The sequence below is a fragment of the Sarcophilus harrisii genome, chromosome 2, assembly GCF_902635505.1.
Source record: "Sarcophilus harrisii chromosome 2, mSarHar1.11, whole genome shotgun sequence".
NCBI lineage: Eukaryota > Metazoa > Chordata > Mammalia > Dasyuromorphia > Dasyuridae > Sarcophilus > Sarcophilus harrisii.
In genome coordinates, this window is record NC_045427.1 from 357862862 (window position 1) to 357885152 (window position 22291).

At 37.1% G+C, this 22291-nt stretch overlaps 1 protein-coding gene across 2 annotated transcripts in view; it reads right to left on the reverse strand.

Moving 5' to 3' along the window:
• Positions 1-1206: 1206 nt before the first annotated feature.
• Positions 1207-22291, reverse strand: part of DYNC1H1 (dynein cytoplasmic 1 heavy chain 1) — an 89447-nt gene continuing 68362 nt past the window's right edge. For both annotated transcript variants that reach the window (XM_031953228.1, XM_031953227.1), the window contains exons 58-78: positions 22028-22174; positions 21780-21930; positions 19828-20081; positions 17884-18018; positions 17657-17751; positions 17131-17305; positions 16849-16924; positions 13779-13939; positions 12709-12820; positions 12556-12616; positions 12330-12453; positions 12058-12171; positions 9352-9522; positions 8918-9135; positions 8596-8699; positions 7478-7689; positions 6055-6208; positions 3301-3443; positions 2839-3007; positions 2440-2567; positions 1207-1581 (exon numbers count right to left, since the gene is read on the reverse strand). In XM_031953228.1, the coding sequence (XP_031809088.1) occupies positions 1453-1581; positions 2440-2567; positions 2839-3007; positions 3301-3443; positions 6055-6208; positions 7478-7689; positions 8596-8699; positions 8918-9135; positions 9352-9522; positions 12058-12171; positions 12330-12453; positions 12556-12616; positions 12709-12820; positions 13779-13939; positions 16849-16924; positions 17131-17305; positions 17657-17751; positions 17884-18018; positions 19828-20081; positions 21780-21930; positions 22028-22174 (3033 nt within the window). In that variant the 3' untranslated portion in view covers positions 1207-1452. The remainder of the gene's footprint in view (positions 1582-2439; positions 2568-2838; positions 3008-3300; positions 3444-6054; positions 6209-7477; positions 7690-8595; positions 8700-8917; positions 9136-9351; positions 9523-12057; positions 12172-12329; positions 12454-12555; positions 12617-12708; positions 12821-13778; positions 13940-16848; positions 16925-17130; positions 17306-17656; positions 17752-17883; positions 18019-19827; positions 20082-21779; positions 21931-22027; positions 22175-22291) is intronic.

A 22291-nucleotide genomic window follows, 5' to 3' on the forward strand; every position in this document is an offset into this window, starting at 1 on the left:
GATGGTAGAGGTTCCTCCAAGGAATTTGAAAGATTTGAAGGTTAGGAAAAAGTAGGTGGGAAATAAGGGATAAAGAATCATAGATAAGGAATCACTGAAAGTGGTGGCTTAATTGCATCTCTGCTAAGCCTTTTGGAAGCATGCTTTTCTGGATACTGTTTTATGAGGTGATCTTGATCAGTCTTGTACCTGTCACCCTCTCAGGTGTTTTTACAAATGAATTTATGCTGGATGCTACCTCTGGTGAGCAGATTAAGGGCAGATTCTAGGTGTTTTAGCAGTTGATGTATATTGTTGAACTTCCTTAAAAAAAAAACTGTAATTGTTGATGCCTGTTCTTTTATCCATTTCCGTTTTTGGGTGTTGGTAACAAGCTTAACTAAATCAGTTTGAACTTAACTGCACACCAAAACTTGGGCGAGACAATCAGGGTTAAGAGTCACAGAGCTAGTGTCAAATGTCTGTGGCCTGATTTGAATGCAATCCCCAGGGCTGATGCCGCCCCACACCATAACCTTTTCAAACTTTCTCAGATCTTCGCTCTAATGAGGCGGCAATCTGACTACCCAGACATCCCACCGTGATTGTTGTTGTTTGCCCTCTGACTTTTGTGATGAGATGCTTCTCCTGTCTAGCACTTGCCCACTTTTGACAGGATACTTTTATATCCTCTTCAAGCCTTTGGGCATTTTATATTTTAACCCATAGACATTTTCCCCAAACTTTTTTTTTGCTGTCCTCTCTTGTATATAATATCTTTGTATTAAAGTCACTGAGCATGTTTAATTTGGAAGCCGTGGCTCATCATGCGAACTCTCTTCTTGATTCTCTGTATCCATGTTGGCATATAAAAATTAGCTGCAGCTTTAAAATGGTCTTTAAAATGCCATGACTGGCCTAGATGTCGTGGAGCTGTCTCACCTCCTCAAAGAATGGATGACAGCAGTGGGATCTGAACCCGGTTCTCCTGACTCCAAAGACTCTTTTCTACCATGTGACCTCGGGTACCTTCCAGTTCCACTGTCCAACTGGAATACAGGCACTCATTCTGAGGAGCTTAACCTTCATTTAAAAGTGTGCCAGCCCTAAGGCCACAGGGCAGAGCGGGACGGGAGGCGCTCATCATGACCTCCACTGAAAAGGATCTGACCCTGCTCCCAGCAGATGCTAACACTGGCACAGAGATATCAACAAAGAGTCTTAAGATTCATGCTTGAAAACTTTATTTCACAATATAAAACAATCCACATCTCCAAACCACTGTTTCCTTTTGCCTTCTCACTATCGTCTACGCCTCAGATGCACACTCAACTTCCAATCTCCCATTACCTACTTGCACAAATCCCTCTTCATACAATCCATAACCCTCTGAACACAATTTAAGCATGAAAAACAGTATTTTTGATGCCCACCAGGACACAAACAAATCACGAGTAAGATGCCAAAGAGAGTTTACTCTGTGCACAAGACTGCCACTCCACGCTCGTAGAAGCTTCGAGGGTCTTCTTTTGTAGCAATTTCAAAGTCCACAGTAAAGATGAGATCTGCCCGAGTGAAGTTCAGATACACAGGTAAGGTGACCTGCAGGAGAGAGCAAACATGCAACAAAGAGCTCAGTGCTCAAGGCAAAAATGCTTCAATCAAATGAGCAGATAGATACTAATTGTCTATATGTCTACTCTGAAGGACTTATAAAAAACCCTATCCATACCATACCCAGAAAAGGAATTGATTGGATTGTTGTCTGAATACAGATTGAAGCATTCTCATTCTCAATTTTTCTTGTGAGTTTTTATTTTCATTAGGGTGGGAGACTTATATTTTCTTTCACAACTTTGACTTATGGCAATGTTTTGCATAATTTCACATGTGGTTTCTTTATTGTGGATGGGGATAAGGGAGGAAACCTAGAACTCAAAATTTTAAAAACATCTAAGAAAAAAAAAATTTTTGAATGTAATTGGGAAAAACATTAAATAAAAAACCAACCAACAAACAAGCAGAACTGAACAATGATAGAATGCTTGGTTCATGAAAAGATCGGTTAAAGCAACAAAGCTGAAAACATTCTACTTTTAGAGGCCTTACATAAAACAGAAAACTTCTCCATTGAGGGGCACTGCCGGATTAAAGCCAAGGCCCCAAACCACCTACTGCTCCAATTCCTCTTCAGAGTTAATGGGCTAAATGTTGGTTCTGTCCAATCATCAGGACCCCAAAGCACCTTTACCATCAACCCCTGCCCTTTCCACCAAAAAGTAACCACATGGACTGAGGTGGGGTACGGTGAGGCCTATAGAGTAGGGAAAGTATGTTTATAGAACACAGGGATTTGTGAAGCTCCATGAAAAAACATTCACAAATTAAAGAAAGGAGCACAGCAATCAGAGAGATGATAAAAGCCCTTTGCCTGCCCCAAATCAGGCAAGCTTAACTCACCACATTTGCTTTTTTCTCCGCATTTGTCTGCTTGATCCAACGTAGCTGAGTAATAGGAAGTATGGTTGAAATTGCATTAGAGAGAGACAATTTGTTATTGTTGCATGTGGCTCCCTGAAGCTTCAAACCTACAAGAAATATTCAACAAAAAAATAAAAATAAAGTGAACACAGAATCTATCACAGTTAATACCCATCCTCCCCAGAGATTTTCATAGACTGTTAAAAGGGAAAATTTTGTAGAAACATCATTAAGTCTATTTGTTTAGCATAAAAGTTAGATAAATATAAACCTCAACAACTAGCAGCCTTTGTGGCTCTCAAGTCACCATCTCAGTTATAACTGTGCCCACACCAAACCCCTAATCTGGACCAAGAACAGGCAGGACCAGAGGCTCACCTGTGACTCCAAAACTGCAGGCGTCCAGCACAGCATTCTGGGCAGTTGTGACATTGACTTCCAGGCAAAGCTCCTCCAGAGACCAGCTGTTTGCTTGGGCCACATACTGTCTGGTGGCTGTAATATAAGCCTCGGGAACAAATAGGCCACCAAGGCACACATGGATGTTCTATCCCCCAAAGAAAAAGCAGCATTAGGTCATGTATGTGAAAATGGAAATCTTTCTCTTTTCAAACCAAAGCACACACTGAGTTTGTCTCACAAGCCAACCTCTTGATCCTAAGAGATCACATTTAATATCCACCTGGCAGTCTCAGCTGATTCCAAATGATTTGCTATAAACCTGCCAAACTATGTGCCCCAATAAAGTCTGATTCCTCCCTTAATGTCAGTCCAGAGCAGCTGCTGACAACTCCTGGATTTCCAATGGAAAATCTAATTTCAGTTAGACATAGGAAGTACCTTTAATTCTTTTGCCCCACCGGATGCAGCTGCCAGTGAAATATTCTGAAGCTGTTTAATTCGTTCACTGAAGTCTGAAACCCACTGAATAACTGTCATACCAGCAGGCACTGTGTAGTGGGACCAGCTCCGAGGCAAGATACCTGCAATAGGAGAATATGAATACTCAGGACAGTTCTAACCCCTTGCCAGTTCAAAAGCTGGATAAGTTTTGTAAAAATATTTTCCTCTCAATTGGGACGGGTTCCATTCTAACTACTGGGAATCATAATAACTACCATTTCTAACGTCACCAAACCTTTTACAAATAATTTGAACTAAGCTAAAGTTCCTGGGATGGATGCCTGAATCTAGAATATTTTGATTCAAGGAACCAATCCAGTGTTTTTAAATACTGCTCACGTAGACAAAAGAATGATTTTAATTATGCTGTGTCCTATAGGGAATTCTATTCCCAAAGCAACTGAAAACAGTGATCATTTTCTGGCTGAAAGTTCAGGGCTGGTTTATTCCCAAACAGAAAAGATCAATTCAGATGTTTTAAAAGTGTATTAATATTTTCATCTTATTTTTCCCTCTGCCTAAACTCCCAAGCAACTTAAAAAAAAAAAAAGTCTAATCTACATTATGTAAAAGGACACTGGTAACAGCTGATGGAAGTACTTCAAGGTCCTATGATTTCAGCAATACACTTCGTTAACTAATGTAGAACTCACTAACCCCGCTCTATCTCAGAGTCATCAGCTGATGAGAAGAATTTCTGACTAAGCTCGTCTGGTTCTCAAGGAATAGATATGTACACAGTCTGTCGCTGGGTTTTTTACCAGAAGCCTTCCCAGCTTTATACTGCCTGCCCCAGATCTTGTGTTCCCCCTGGCACAAAGAGTCTCCTCCAGCTATGATGGACTTTGGTAGAGGAAAACATAAAAATCTAGCCTCAGGCCACTTTTCCTCTGAAATGGACAAGAATTTCCTTTCAGTTCTAAAGGCACCATTAATACTTATGATCAACATTCTTTAGCAGGACTAATTAAAAAAGTAACCTGGCAGAGAGTTGGGAAGAACCCAGACCAGAGACCTTTTACTCCAGGACAGCAAAAAGGAGCAGATGGACTAATGAGCTTTGGGGCTACACAAGGAAACAGGGTAATGAAGAGTCAGTTCTGGAAAGAGAACTCTTCTGGGCATTTATTTATATTGGTAGGAAGCCAGTGTATCTTTGTCCCTTTTTTTCTGAAGCCCTGTTTCAGGTCAGGGAGATGTTTCCTAACATCTCAGAGCTGGAAAGGCTTAAGTCTGACCTAAACTAAGAATCTTCTTTATCACATCATGAATAAATTTTCATCTAGGCTTTGTTTAAATGCCTCTCTCATAAAAGCAGATTTATTTCATTCTTTGATTGCTTTTAATTATATAAATTTTCTTGTAATTATGTAGGATTTATATGATCCCTATTAAACGACACTCTTACTGTCATTCTAGTCTGCTGATATTTTTTTGGATGTGGCTGCCACCTAACACATTAGCTGCTTCTCTCAACTTTGTGTTTTCAGCAAATCTGAACAGGGTATTAGAGAAACCTAGGACAAATCTCTGTGGCAGTCTGTTAAAGATGTCCCCCACTCTAAGTTGCCGCCACTATTCCTCTCAATGTGTTCTCTGTCAGCCAGTTATTCAACTACTTCACAATTCACTTAATTGTGTCATCAACTAGCCTACATCTTTTCCTCTCACACCAACTAGTGTAACAGAAGAAATTGTCAGATACCTAGTGGTAGTTATTCAGATTACTATTAAGGAGACACTCACCACATGCTGTTGCTGTAGGAAAACTTGAGTTATTTAAAAATGTGTGTAACCCAAACCCCTGGAACATAACCACTTGATCAATTGGATCTGGTTTGTTTAAGGAAACTTAACTGTTAACCTCCACTGCAAAAAGTCAAAATAGGATTAAGAATCCTTTATTAGAATCCCCTTGGAGTGAAGGCTCCAGTGAAGGAGCTCATGTGCCACCTGTAACAAGAAGCCTTTTCAGACATGCAATGTTCCCTCAATTATCTTGTATTTCCATTTCTATATCAGTGTTATATCCCACAAAAAACTGTTCTCATTTTGTCTTTGTATTCACAGAGCTTAGACTAGCACCCTGTAACACAGTAATAACTAACATTATACAGAATTCTAAAAGTTTGCAAAGTGCTTTACACATTTCACAGTAACTCCACGAAGTGTTATTATTATTCACACTTTATAGATGAGTAAATTGAGGCTAAGAGGGTCACAAAGCTATTAACATCTAAGGTATGATTGAATTCAGTCTTCCCAACTCTAAGTCCATTGCTCTATTCCGAGTACAAGAAGCAACTATAATTTGGCTTATAGTTGGCCAAAGATTTTTGGCCAAAATCTTTTAACATTCATGCTGTTGCTATGGGCAATGAACTGCTATTATGGAACAAAAGAACCTGAGATCCCATGAGATAGCATGTCTAACCCTTGGGAACAGACCAACCTGGTCTGTACCCAGCAGGAATCAAATGTATCATTGTAAAGATGAAACTTATTTTAAAACATTTTATGCTAGCCCAGCAACAGGGTCCTGTTATTATTCATCATTCATTTACAGAGCCCTTCAGTAGTTTGAAGATCAGCAATCCCTTAATGCCAAATCAGTCTGACTATAGCCTTCAATCCTATGCGTCACCCAGGTAGTGAGACCATTATATAACAAGGAAGCAAAAACCATAATACCTTTCACCAGTTCGTTTATAAGCGTCCGTAGATAGTTGGTTTGCTTCTTTTTTCCTTCACACACCTGAACCACATCAGCAAGATCCTGACGGACATCTTGGAGTAACCTGGCCCCCATTTTCACTTCTCTTTCAAAGAATCTGAACAGAGGGTCCTAAATTTAAAATGAAATTAAAGATAAATTGAAGGGAATAATATTTTCTTTCCTAAACCCAATCACAATCCCTCAGGATTACATATGCTCCCTGGAATTACTTAGCCTTTACCTTGCATACACTTCACATTTATTTATGTTTGTATGTTGTTTCTCTGAGGGGCAGGGACAGTTTTGTTTTTTCCTCTTGTACACTCAGTACCTAACCTGATCCATTATAAACTCACCGATTACTGAAGAAGCATCACTGAGTTGCCCTTGGTTCCTGAAGCACATGCTTAGAACATTCTCCTCTCAATGTGGGTGGGCCTATGAGAACTGATTCCCTCCAGGAAGGGGGATATCACCAAACCAGAGAGCTTAGAGGAATATGTCTGTTATGACAGATTTGTTTTTCAAATGGAGTAGCTGGAATGTAAATGGTGGCTGGAATAACTACTAGCTAAGCTTGATGAACAAACAAATGCAGAGATGTATAGGGGAAATATATTTGTTGTTCTGCTACATAAAGGATAAACTTCTGAATATTTTGCTTGTTAAATGAAATAACTATACATATAGAACCTGGAAATTCGAGTTTCTGAAACCAGATTGAGCATAAACTGGACAAGAGTTTATAAAGATGGCTGTAATCAGATGCTTTTACTAAAGAAATACTGGATGCTCTCATTGTCTCTTCTGGAATACATATTTTGGGATAGATAGCTAGAAGGTGCAGTGGATAGAGCACCAGTCCAGGGATCAGGAGGATCTGAGTTCAAATTCAGCTTCATTTACTTAACACTTCCTAGCTATGTAACCACAAGCAAGTCATTTAATCTCAACTGCCTTGCCCAAAAAAAAAAAAAAAAGGTTAGAATATATGCTGCCCTTTCTTACACAAAAAGATAAAAGATATAAAGGTTTAAAAAAAAAAAAAAAAGTATAAATGTATCATAAAATGAATCAAATCAGCTGTCCCATGACTTGTTCTATGGATGATGTTCTATTAAAACAGACAACTGTTTCTTCTACACAGAGGTGGCTTGGTTCTCACCCAGAAAAGGTATGCTATGATTTCCTTCTTAGATACCACTTGAAAAAATGATTCAAAAGAATGTCTTGACTACATAACTATATAACTTGATTGTATAACATATCAAATTACTTGCTTTCTCAATGACAGTGGGGAATTTGTAATTCAAAATTAAAAAAAAAAACTGAATGTTAAAATTATTAAGTGAATTGAGGGAAAAATAAAAGATTAGATTATACAACAAAAAGACATGCCTTAATGTTTTCTACAGTTCTCTTCAGGTGATTCAGAGTTAATGGTATGAGATGCAGCCAATTGGATGCAGTGGTATGGAGAGTTCTCATCCAAGCTGGGCGGCCATCAGAAGTGGAATCTGTCCGAGTCTTCTTCTCTGTTTCTGCATAAGCTAGGTCATCTTCATCCTCCAACATCTGCATCTTCAACATTTTACTGATCATGTCAATGCCTAAGTCAAACATACATTCGTTTAAAGGTGGCAAGGAGTGTAAAAATTTTTTAAAAATATAAACTATCTAAAATATGTTTACTTTAAAAACTAGGTTAACAATAAACCTAAATGGAATAGTTTGGGTAAGAAAGAAACAGTTGCTTTTATGTGACAGGAATGACTGAATTTTATATCTGATTTCATCACTTGAAAAAATGTAGTTCTAAATAGCAAATAAATTACTGATAAACAGTAATAACATCGCCCCTTCACCTTTATCAAAATCTCTTTTGAATTAATTATTTATAATATGTCTTTCTACCATATTAGATAATAGACTACTTGAGTGCAGGATCTGCTGCTTTTCAGAGGCATGTATCCAAACCAAGACATTACATGTTTATAATTCACACTGTCAGAAAGAATCCAGAAAAAAATGGCTAAGATGATTAAAGTCTGAGACAAGAAGGTGAAGAATTTTTTCACAGAGTTGTATTTTCATCATTGTGGTCAGTCAAGATAAACAGATTTGGCAAGTTAAGAGTTGATTAAAGAGAAAAGAATCTATTTTTGGACCATGTATTAAAATGTAGAACTGGCAGGGTATTAAGTCAGGGTATTAACAATGACTGGTAAGAATATATTTGCTTTGGGTCCTACAAAATTTACCAAAACAGTTTTAAACTGAAAAAAAGTAGTAAGGAAAAACTGCCTGTGTAATTCTAGTTGTGAAACTACTCAGAAATTCATTAAAAGTAGAAATCTAACAAAGAAGTCTGTAAAAAAATCTCATTCCATGAAGAAATTTGCAATGCATGGTGGAGATCCTAAAACAAAAAGGCAAATTTGACTATATGAAGTACTTCCAACATTTGACAGGACTAGACGTATGACCAGAATTCAAAGGAAGAAGAGACAAGATACCCTGAGTGGTGAGAAGGACTTTCTCAGCATTATTCGGTAAGCCAAGCCATGAAGGTGTCTGGGTATCTGGAAGCAGTTCAACCCACTGTACAAATTCCTCTCGTCTGGAAAAAAAAACCAAAAAAACACAATAAAACATAAAATATATATACACCAAATTCATAAGTGTCATCATTATGTACATGATTCCAAGTATTTTATATAAACTGAGTTAGACCTTGCATGGCAAAAGGTCAAGGCAGGCAGAAGAGAAAGCTACACTCTTGTCACAAAACAAGTAATCCCTGCTATAAATGAAGTCTAAATGGAAGTATCTGAATACCTAATGCCATCTGGCATTTGAATGTCTTTGTGCCCATCAACCTTGCTGGCCAGTTTAAATTCACTATCAAAGCTTTTAGTTGTAAATAAACGTTCCAGGAAAGTGTTCAGTAAACGCTGGTCAAATTCATTATCAACACGCCCTCCATAAATGGACTGTGCCATCAGTGTCTTCAGAGCTGACCATGGAATTTTATCAGGAGAGATATTCTGTCGGCCCTAGGGAGAGAAAATAATCTATGTTACAAATTCAAGAACAAAGGACAGATGGACAAAATTTGGATTTCAATTCTAAGAAACTCCAAAAATGTGCTTCTGCTACGTTTCTGCTATTACTATGGGGCAGCACATAGAATATGTCCCATTTTCATCATAATTTCTTACTAATCTAAATGGCTCCACAAGACAATAGATGATTAGAAAGAAACAACTTGCCTTTGCTGTATCATCAAGCCATGTATCCACTGTATCACAGGCAGAGCGTAAATCAGATTCTCCAAATTCATACTTTTTGGACCACCCCAGGGGGGCATATCTCAAGCGTTCTTGGATGATGGCATGGAACCAGGCCAGCAGGAAATACAAGCGGGCACGTTCATTGGGAGACTAAAGAAGCCACCAAGAAAAGAAAAAATAACCATAAAATGGCTCTAACTTCTAAACAGTTAGCAATAATCCAGCCACCACCATCCCTCCCTCATTCCTTCAAATAGTTAAGTCCCTGAAATGTGCATATAAAGGGAAAATTTCCCTACAGATCATATATTGATTCAGAAAACCACAAATTGGCATTATCTATACTCTATTTTTTTATACTGTACTTTAAAACTTATTTTTTATCTATTTTGCTAGACATTTCCCCAATTTTAATTTGGGCAGCAAGTTTGAGACCTCTTATCTATTACAAAACCCTGCCTAATATATTTCTCCTTTATAATGTTTCCAAAAAAACCAACTAGCTTTTGTTTTAAACACTAATGAAGACCCAACTTTATACCTTTACAGAGTAGACCATAACCTTTGGGGACAGCTTTTCCTTATATTAAGCCATAATCTGCTTTCCTCTAATTTTTACTAATTATCTCCTTTCGTATAACACATAGTAAGTCTAACCATTGTATTCCATAATGTATTTCTGCCAAATTTTTCCTTCTTTAGGCTAAACATATTCTAGCTCTTTTAACAAGTCCTCATAAAATAACTTAGGTGGCAGTAAATAGAGGGCTAAACCTAGAATCAGAAAGACTTGGATTCAAATCCAGCTTGCCAGACACTTAGTAGCTGGGTGTCCCTGCATAAGTCACTTAACCTCTGTTTGCCTCAGTTCTCTCATCTGTAAAATGGGGATAATAACAGCACTTGTCTTCCAGGATTGTTCTAAAGATAAAATGATATTTACAAAGTACTCTGAAAACTTTTAAAGCCTTATATGAAAGCTAACATTATTGCAATAAGACAGTTTCACGTCCTTTACCATCCTTTGGATCTGCTCAGATTTTGCAATGTCCCTTCTATAATGTGTTGCTCAGAGGATACCAGGATAAAGTACAGCAGAATTAAGAGTATCATCTCCCTCACTTAGGACACTATGCTTTTAATCACTTGCTGGCTCTGTGTGTGAGTGCATACATCCATAATTCTAAAAAATTCAGTATAAGCTCTAGTAACATGGTTAGGAACCTGGTTCCTAAAGGTAGAAGAATACAGAAATATATTGGAAGCAAAATAATATGTATGAATTTGGAAAGAATTTCTGGGCAGATGATGAGCCTCAGAATCAGGAAGATTTGGGTTCCAGCTTCCTCTATGACACATATTGGCTAAATGACCATGAGCAAAACATTTAACCCTCAGTATTCTAGGTCATTCCTTAAGATTATTAGTTACAGAGAAAATGCCTAATTGCACTGGTTGGGGGTGGGAGTGAGTATGCTCTGCCTTATCTGGGAGATACCTATTCTAATAAAATCTTGGGCCCAGTCCCTACACTCATACCCTATTGGAACGAAAACAAAATTAATAAATTAAGAAACTGATCACTGAGGCCATTATCGCCTTTCCAATCAAATCTTAATTAATGATCAATTATTGATTTATAAATACAATTAGATTTTAATCATTCATCTGGATATTTCATTTCCAAAATGAATGTAATGTTTAATAGTATAGCAAATGGTCAAAATAAACACAGGCATTTACTTTTCTAGGAAGTATCTAACCATCTATGCCCTGTGGAATCCTTAGCAGCAACATATCTCATTCAGAGGAAGGTAATGCTGACATGGCTGGCAATTTATATATATGTACACACACACATACACACAGTCTGTATAAATGTGTACATGAATGCATGCTTGGCTGGTTTTATGAAGAGTTTCATTTCTGAGGCATTAATTAAATTAATATATGATCACATGTCTTCTATCTTTTCTAACCAGAGTATAGGTTTGTTCTGATTGTTTAGCCTTCAAAGAACTCATCCATAAGGAAATGAAGTACCAACCATCTCTGTTGGTGCTATGGCTACTTTCTGTGAAAAATAGGAGAACAGACTATAGGAGTGTTCCCCTGTCAGATACTAGTTTTCTGCCACAATCCCTGAATCTACTTCTTTTGCTTTGTTATATTACTTGAAATTTTACCAACTAGATATTCCTGGAATTATCAATCCTGTCACATGTTAATGTAAATTACGGTCACTAAGATTACTTTATTTTAACAAAAAAAATTGATCTAAAATTTTTATTTGGGTGGGGAGGGGAGAGAATTCTGGAACATCAGATTTTAGCAGATGGACTATGAAGTAGAAGAAATGGGTGGAATTAAGACTGGTGCTTTATTAAAGAAAGGGGCAAGAAACTTGTTCTTCTTACACTACATAATTCTCTCTTCCCAGGACTGAGAAGTTAGGCTGATATCATTAAATCTACAATTTGACTATGGTACAATTATAAGACTATAATAAAGGACTTCTCATCAACTACAGCACTATTTCTACAGACAATAATTGATTAAGAAATGACCTTTGGGAACACAACTTATTCCTCAGTTAGGGATGGCCTATCTCCCAGGGTGGGTTATATCAATAAACATTGACCTTTGGAATCTGCACAGAAAAGGGCAGAGAGCATTGTTACTTACCTTGCATATTCTTGACACAGGAATACTGCTGAAGGTCCTCAGCATGTTGGCTTTTACACCAGGAGGAGGCTCAAATACAAAGATGCGTCCAGCACGAAGCAAGTTCACAGGCACCTGAGGAAGAATGTGGCCCTTGTATCAACTCTCATGTTTCTTCATGTATAAATCCAATGCCCAGACCCCAAAAGCCCCAAACCAGAGTGTTTGTATGAAAGCCTGTATTAAGCCAGCATTTAAGAAGAGTATACCAAGGCAGCATTTTCAGTCTTTACCTTAGGATTAATCTCCATTGTGAGGAAGAGTCTGAAACAAGCATGGGGCTGCAGAGAATGAAGCTTCTTCTCCAATTGCATCAGCCATCCTGGGGCCAGGTGGACATTTTTCAGCATCACCCACCTAGAGAAAGCAAGTAGCGGCATTCCATGACATTTCACACCATGACTTGCAGTGTTTGAACACTGAGATTTTCAATTGGGAAAAAAAAAATTCATCACCTACCTGCCAGACTTGACTGCTGTGTTTATTGCTTTATCGGCTTGATTAAAGCCTTCAGCAGAGCCTACAAACAGAAAGAAATGGAAAGTTGCACTCAATTTTTAGGCCCCAATATGTAGTGCTATGACTTCTTGAAAGATAGCCAAGAATTCTCACCAATTGCAATAGATGTAATCTGGGTGTTCTGTTCAGCTGCAAGATCTTCCACATGTCCACTGGCATCATAACCAGGCACAGAACACATCAGGACAGGAGTATTTGGCTTTACCTATAAAAGAAAGACATATTCAATATGATAAAAATATGGATAAAAGCAGAAACTATACTTATCTTTCTTTATATCCTTAAACATATGGGGATGGGAGAAGAAAGGGCATGGTAAACAAGAATATATGGTAATTCTTTCTTCACTGGAAATTAAAATGCTATCAGAATGAGCCCAGAGAGGTTTCACAAAAGTCCCATGGGAATAGTTTACTCAGAATGCACAAGAGACCAAATACACTGATGAAGCCAAAGAAGCACTGAATTGGGACTGAAAGGAAACTTCAGCACGTCACTTAGCTTGACCTTGCTTAGAGTCTCCAGAGACAGGGAGGAGCTCCTCCTCTATCTCCTGCCAATGTTCTGTTCTGGCCTTTACTCAATGAGCTGTTACTGAAATGTGCCTCCTGGCAACTTCTGCCAACTGGTCTCAGAGTGACAACTTAATACAACCTGTGTTCCCACCCCCGTGTTCTCTTTTCCCAACCTGAGCATCTCCACTTCCTTCAATGGCTCTCCCTTAGCTTAAGTTCCCTCACAATCCCAGTCACTCTACTCTGGATGCATGTTAAGGCTTTCCATGTGCCCAGATCTGAACATAAGGTAACATATGATGGGGATCCCTAACCATTCAGTCATGCCCAATTCTTTGTGACTCCATCTGGGATTTTCTTGGCAAAAATACTGGAGTGGTTTTTGCCATTTCCCTCTACAGTTCATTTCCTAGATGGGGAAATTGAGGCAAACAGGGTTACACTGTTAGGAAATAGTTTGAGGTCACATTTGAATTCAGGAAGAGGAGGCTTCCGGACTCCAGGGCCCCATTCCATTTAAAAATCCTAAGGTATTTCTCAATTGCATTGCTGTCCAAATGAGAGAAAACTACTGTCTGAGTAGGATAAAGTGCTACTTCCTAATATTTCTCAAGTGCTTTGCATTTTTCAAAACCTGGTTTGTATTACCTCAGTATCCACAATGTGTGTCAGATCTAATGGCTGTTCCATGATGGACATGAAGGATTCACCCAGATTTGTGGAAACAAACATATGGGCCATGGCTAGAAGACGATCAGGGCGGAAAGCCTGGATCAGCAGGAGGCGGTGAATGGCTTGGCCAATGGGGGCTGAAATGAAGAAAAATCATTATGGGAATGAAAAGGCAACAATAATTCAATTTCATTCAATATATTAGGAATGTGACCTCCCACAGGTTTCCCTTTTGTTTTTCATATTTGATGACCAAGTCTACTTGACTCAGAATAGAAATTTGGATTTATTTTCTTCCATTGCTCTGATATTTTCAGAGTTAGAATCTTAGAATTAGAAGAGACCCTAAGAAGTAACAGAGTGCAATCAGATATCAAGAATCCCAGCAGTAACTCCTCACATAGGTTGCTGGCCAACTTCTAGTTTGAGGTGGCCCATCTTGCCTCTGCTAAATCCACCTCTACAATTTTCAACAAGATCTTAGCTTGCCACTCAGAACAAATCTACTTCTCTTCTACATAAGTCTTCCTCCTTGAAGATGTTACCCCCATACCAATATCCTTACCTACCTCTTCTCCAAGAGATGCCCACTTCAGCTGAGGTTTTTGCACATGAATATGAGGCCAAGCCCTTCACCTTTCAACTAGGCTGTCCTTTTCTAGATTCCCTCCAGTATGTTAATTAAAATGTAGCACCCAGGGTTATTTTTTTCTTTTTAAACAAAACAATCTAGTGTATTTTTGATTCAAGGGAGCAAAGTAACATTCCTCTCTCATTTTGAATTCTATTCCTATCTTAGGGTAGTCGAAGATGGTTTTAGTTTTCTGGGTTTCATATTACATACCTAACTCAAAGCCTCCCGATCTTTTTCGTGGGCCCACATCCCACTCATTTCAAAGCTTATCTTCTTAAAAGCAAGTTTAAGAATTTGTCCCTATTATATTTCATCTTAATCTGAAAAGTATGCTTTTATCCAAGTTAGTGGATTTTTATTATTTACAATTTGTATCAAGATAGGTCTCTGGAGTAGTCTGCTAGAGATTCTCCTCCAAAATGATGTGAACCATTAACAACTACTTTGAGTACAGCCATGAGTCTTTTCTCATTTGGAATATCAAATAACAGCACTATTACTGAACCTCCATTTTTCCCACTAGGCCATCAGATTGTTGATTACCTTTTTGAAATAAAAGATTGAAAAATGATTTCTGAAAATCTACTTTAACTTTTATAACAATAGTCTTCCTATATCCTATCTACCCTATCTAGTGACACCTGTCACAAAAAGGAAATGAGTTAGTCTGACATGATTTGATCTTAATGAGACCCAGCTGGCTCTCTGAGATCAGAATTTCTGTTCTTGAAGTTCATTAATCATTCATAATATAGTCTCTATTTTCATCAGTAAAAGAAATAAAGTTCAAGTGATAAATGACAGAAAATGATAGTGAAAGGGCTATGAGAAATAAGCATATTAATGATGGAGCTCTGAATGAACTCAGTCATTTTGGCTGTTTGGAAGTGCTTGAATCCCTTTGATGAAGGGATATTGCTACTAGGTCAATATTCCAAAGAGATCAAAGAAAAGAAAAAGGACTTATGATATATGCAAATATTGCTAGCAATTCTTTTTGTGGAGGGAAAAACTTTTGGAAGGTGACTGTCAAACTGGAGAATGGATGAAAAATTTGTGGCATATTTTGCTGTAAGAAATAATGAAGGACAGTTTCAGAGACAATTGGGAAAATCTGTACAAATTGATTCAGAGTGAAGGAAGCAGCAGTAGAACAATTTACATGACAACTAAATTATAAAAATAAACAACTTAAAAGACCCAAGAACTCTGAAAAAATGCAATGATTAACCACTATTCGAAAGGCTCTAGGATGAAGAAGCTATTATCTGACAGATGGACAAACATTTTGTGGATAATGGCCAATGTGGGATTTTTCTTGACTTGATTTGCTCTTCCTTCCAAACTACCTTATGTTTAAATTTATATTTATGGCATATACATAGCACTTATTTCCCCATCAGAATATAAGTGCCCTGAGAGCAGAGAGAATTTCATTTTTTATACTTATATTTTCAGTGCCTTGCATATAAAAGATGTTTTGAAAATGCTTGATTGATAGATATACATTAGGAAGTCTCTATTGCATTCTAGACATAAGTTTTGGGACTTCCTACTATTACTATTAGGATAACAAAGAATTAACATCATTAGGGAACCAACTTGGATGTTAATCTTTTCTGGCCTTTACTCAATGAGCTAAGAATAGCTGTCAATCTACCATTTTTAGAGGACAAGTAGCAGCTTCCTCTTGAGATGGTCCAACTCCCTTCCCTTTGTCAAGAAGAAATTAGGGATCTCCTATCTTCTTAAGCATTCACTGATCTTTTCCCCTCTCTTTTGTGTCATACAAGGTCAGGATTTCTCACTGCTTTTCTGACTCTTTTCTTAAACTCCATCTGTTTTCACAGTGAATCCCCTTCCCTCTGATCTTTTAAGGATACTCCCATCTCCCCAACATTATGAGAAGTGCCTCTTTGCTGTCTTTGGGAGGAAAATAAGCCTACACTTTGAAGTCAGAAGACAGTTACCAAGCCCTGGGGAAAAAAATCCCAAAAAACATCTTATGCATGCTGAAATGTAAGCATAGACCTTCCTCTGCTTTTTGTAAGTATCCTGGAAATGAAATCCTGAAAGTTCTGTCTTCCTTGCTAGTAGCTTTTGGGGTCAACTGTTGCTACAACAAAATTCCATGGAGTTGATAATTTCCTTATCCTATTAGCACATTAATAGCATAGGTATAATCTCTTAAAACTTAAAATTTCCACACTGCTGATTCTTTGATAGTTTATTTGCTTCTTGCTCCTGCCTGGGAAATTTATACAATTGTTAATCATTAGGTAACTTCAATTTCTTGAGAGATTTCTTCAAGAAACAAGATTAAACTTGATTGAAAAATCAAAACAATTGTAGTCTAGGGATCAGTTCTCAATAAATTATGATTATAAGAGAAAAACTTGAGTCTAAACTCACTGGCAGGTTTTTCTTCACTCCAGAGGTATGGCACAGTCTGCTCTGGGGAGCTGCTGTCTAACCAAATGCAGAATTGCTGTAACAGAAATATTTAACACATTACCATTATACAAAAAAAGCACATTAAAAAGTATTAAGGTATTTCTGATGGTCATATGTTGAAAACCCAAGTCAAGATTCCACAACTATAATTTATGCTGTTTTATAGGCTCAATTCCTCATATTCAATTTTCTGGGACAAGATCAGTCTTCTTCATAATAATTATTAATTAAAATACTTACCTCATCAGCTTGAACTTTTGCAACTATATCTTTAAATGCAGGAAGGCAGCTCAGTCTCATCATTGCTTCTGTCTGTTCTACAGTCAATCCATTTATTTTGGGAACAACACCAGTGCTAAGTACGATTTCTTTCCCTCTCAAGAAGTGCTGGAATTCAGCATCATAAGTAGGCTCCCTGAATGTGAAACAACTCAAGATTTCTTATTTGCATATTCACTATTACTAAAATTAATAGAACCAAAATAATACTTGGTCATGGAATAAATACAAATTATAGCAGAAATCCAAAAAATTGACATAAGAAAAACACAAAGTTCTTTTCCTTTTTTCTACTTCTATAATAATTTGCAAAAGATTACACATTCTTTGCTTCACAAAGGCCTGGAAATTCCAGCCATATTTTCTACTCAGTATCAAGAATAGGGATTAAATATAGAGCAAGCACTCAGTAAGTATTTGTTTAGTAAATGAAAACGTATCTAGTTCTTTGCCCATTGGTTAATCTGAATAAGGAAAAAAAATTTACCCAATAGTGCCTTTCAGTTTAATTCTTGCTAAAAGCATTGCAAAGGTGATGTGATCTTGATGTAGCATGCCTCTGGCCACTCTGTTAAAAGCCACCTGTTGACAGAAAAGAAAGATGTTAATGTTCTCAAAGAAAAATCAATGAACCAATTATTTTCCCTGGAGTAAACAAATTTCACAAGAAATGCCAAGTTTTTTTTGCATGAAAAATAGATAATCTGTTCTTACCTGGAAGAGATCTTTGGTAATGATTGAGAGCCGCTGAGTATGATCAGTAATGCTCTTTAAGTTTGGATTCTCATATAAAACATTGTGATAAATATCCAGGAAAAACTGTAGGGAATACTGATATAAGAAGTGTATCTGAAAAGAAATAATTTAGCCAGTTAGACAAATTTTTTTTGTAAAGCAAATAACTAGAAAAATTTTTTTAAATCCATCAATTTTTAAGTAAAATTTTTCCCGAGTGATTGTTTCTTTCCTCTACTTTCCAAATAACAGTGAAAACACAGTAGAAACAAAAACTCTTCCTGACAACTGGAGCTGGGTTACCAGCAAATTAGTCCAAGAAGATTAAAAACTCTTGATAACCTTACAATTGGTCTATAATTACAGGTCTTATAGGTCTCAAAAATTTTACTGCAGTATTTATACCAAATACCAAAATGAGCTTAAAATATACAACCTAAATATTCAAAAATCACAATATTTTTAAAAATTAGAAGAGAATCTTTTGTAGACATTTAGTTAAGGGAAATGCTTGTAAACAAGGAATAGAGGCATTCAGAAAAGATAAATCATTTTAATTACATAAAACTGGAAGGCTTTTTGCATGTGCAAAATCAAGACAACCAGGATAAGGGAAGCTGCTCAAATGGGGAAAATTTTTGCACTACATATTCTTTAAAAGAATCTAATATTCAAGATATGAAGGTGTATAAAGGCAGAACCATTTTACAATAGATAAATGGTCAAAGAATATAAATAACCAGTTTTCTTTTTCTTTTCTTGGTGAGGCAATTAGGATTAAGTGATTTGCCCAAAGTGACACAGCTAACAAGTGTTAAGTGTATGTGAAGTCAGGTCCTCCCATCTCCAGAACTAATGCTCTATCCATTGTACCACCTAGCTGCCGTACCAAGTAACCAGCTTTCAAAAGAACTACAAAATATTATTCCACATGAAAGATTATGCCAAATCACTAACATTAATAGAAATACAAAGCAAAGTGTTAAAATAATCAAGCAATATTTGATGAACGATAAAAAGACAAGCATGGTAGATCTATGAATTGGCCCAACCATTATGTTAATGAAGTAAACACAATGTCCATATAATCACCTATGTGCCAAGTACTGTACTAAGCAATGGGAAAAAAAAGAGCCAAAAGACAGTCAGACAGTCTTGTTCTTGCAGAACTTACACAAAAATATACAAAGCACATTATATACACAGAAAATAGGAAATAATTAAACAAATGCAAGTCCTGAAATTAGGAGTTGGGAAAGGCTTTCTGTGCCTTTGTGTGTGAAGATGGGATTTTAGTTGGAACTTAAATGAAGCCAGGGAGGTCAGTAGTTGGAATGGGAACTAGAGAAAACATTCTAGGCATAGGGAAAACCAGGAGGCCAATGCCACTAAATCCAAATATCACTACTAGGTATTTACCCTAAATAAGTCAAAGAAGAATACTTTGTGTGTGTGTGTGTGTGTGTGTGTGTGTGTGTGTGTGTGTGCGTGATTCTGCTTTACAGAATTTCTCATTTCCTTCAAGACACGGTTCATGTAGCAAACCTCCTCAAGGTCTTTTCTAAACCCCCAAACTGCCAGTAGTTTTCCTTTCTTAACGACCTCATACAAATCTACCTTATTTCTCTTCTATTCCTACTATAGATCCTTATACATAACTGTAAATCTCCCCAACAGTGAGAATTGTTTTATTTGCTTGTTTTTATAACTCTAGCTCCAAGAACACATCAGGAGCTTAAAAATGTTTGATTATTAACTGATGAATTGCTTGGCACATGAGGCATAAAGCCAGTCAAAACAAGTTTGGAAAAGCAACAAACTTTAAGATTTGAGCTCCAAAGCAGTGGTCTAAATTATATAAATTCTGAAAAGGTTAAAAACCAAAATTTTAGAACTGAGGGAAAGTCTCAGTATCTTTTTTACCTGTTTCAATGACTCCATGGTAAAATAAATACTGCTACAGGCAGTAGAAAGTGGAAGATACTGCTGGGAAACAGTTTCAACTTCTTGCATAACTATGTCAGTTTCTTCTACTTTTCGAGTGACCTCTGCTGCTTCCTTCTTCAGATTCTCCAAGGTAGTAATGATGGTATCATCATCCAAAATACGTCCCTTAACCTCATTAAGAGCTTGCAGCAGAGACTTTTCTAACTGCCGTAGACGCAATTGGAATTCACCTTTAAAACAAACAAACAAACAAACAAAAAACAACTTTAGCTACAGTAATGAAACTCAGTCAATCTCTCACCAAATATTTACCTACTTTATACAAGAAAGTCAGGGAAGGCTTCATAAAGGCACTATCTGATGAAAATCAGTTCAAGATTTTATACTCTGAGAATCAATGTAAGCCAATGAAAGGTTCTTGTTTTTTAATCAGAGGATTAAATACAACCAAAGACTTGAGCAATGCTATTAAAGATTAGAGAAGAGGTTATTCATAAGTAAGAAAATGATAACAATAGTTTTAAATAAGAAAAAAAGAAGACCTGGATTAGCATGGCATATTAGTGGGAGAATAACAAATGATTGGTTGGGGTGAGGAGGTGGGGAGGTGGTGAGAAGAATCACATCTGATGTTACAAGTGTTACCATCAACAGAAATACAGATGTTAGGAAAAGGAATAGCTGTTCAATTCTAGACATGATGAAGTTCTGAGGTGATAAGTTGCAATGTCTTTTCAGTACACATTATTAGGATATTTTTTTAGCCTAGGATAACAGGGATAAGGAGAAGCATAAGAATCAATGACAGAATTAAGGAAGCATGTAAAGAAAATAAAGGAACCCAAATGGACTTGGAAGATTAAAATGACCTGAAATGATATGGAACAAAAGGAAATGTAAAAATAACATCCTTCTATCTTAGTCATCAACTTTATAACAGACAGACCAAGAGAAAGGTCAAAGGGAACTGGTGGCCACTGACAAAAAGAACAATGATGTGCACAATTTCTAGTACTAAATTTACACTGGATAACACCTACTGCTAAAAGGAAAGCAAGCTTATTATGTCATATCTACATTTACTCTCAGTCTACAATACCTACATAGTAAAGAACATTGTAGCTATTTAAAAGGGAAAAACAAACCTTTCCTGAGGTCTACTTCTTCTCTGAGAGCAAATAAGGATGAACAGAAGCATCCATTCTTATCCTCATCTGTTCTAGGTAAACTAGCTGCTGCTTTGGAAGCATCAGTAAATTACTACAGACCAAAACAGAAGGTAAACAATCCCTGGTATTACAACCTTATTAAAAGGCTAGATGAGTCATTCTACAGAAGCTGTAATTATGTCTCCATGAGTAAACTCAACTAGTGAATTCTTAAGAGTGGATTAAGTGTTAATATCCAGGTTACAGCGCACTGTGAGTCAAGCTCTGCAATGGGGAGAAGTAGCTGGAGGAGCTGCATAGCCTGGCTCTCATTCCTTGGGGGTCTTGCAGAATGACATCCACCTTTCCTTCTATCAAAGTTTCCCTAGACATGTGTGACAAAACCTGAGATGCTGAACTTCCTCAACCTTCTAGTCTTATTGTGGTTCAGTTGCTTCTGTCATACCTAACACTCTTCATGACCCAGTTTGAGGCTTTCTTAGCAAAGGTACTGGAATGATTTCCCATTTCCTTCTCCAGCTCATTTTACAGAAGAAGTAGTGAGGCAAACAGGATAAAATGACTTACCAGGGTCACATTGCTAGCAAGTATCCAAGGTCAGATTTGCGCTAGGAAGATGAATCTTCTTGACTCCAGAGCAACACTCTACTTACTGTATCATCTAGCTGGCCCTCCTAAACCTCCTAACTTTCACCAAATAAACTTCTATACATTTTTCTCAGACTTCATTTTAGCTTACTGTTAGATTTGGAAACATACCTTGAAGTTTAAGGAGATCAGAACGCTTTTCATCCACATCAGGTCTCTCAGCTTTAAGAACCTCATTCAGACATTGACTCTGTAAACTGCTCCGGGTTACTGTAAAGTTCACAAATGTCACACGGGAACAGAGATCTGGTGGGAATTCAACCTATAAAAAGAGATAATGGAATACATTCTGCCTTGTATTCAATGCCAATACCCTAAAACTTGATAGATTTTTATTCATGGTTTGTCTCCTTCCTTACTGTTGGGTCTCTAGTAGACAGGAAGATGACAAATGATGGAGACAAGTCTATATCCTGATCGCCAAGGGTGATCAGTACTCTTCCACCGGTCCTGCGGACTTCACGATTCAGCACTGGATTCAAAACTGGGTCATAGCTCTCCACATCCTAAATATGAATTTAAGTTTAAATACCGAATAAAACACCTTTCACAATTAGCATCAATTAAATGGTGACTTTAAGAACAAATGGATGCTTTCAATAGTCAGGATAAACATTTACAAT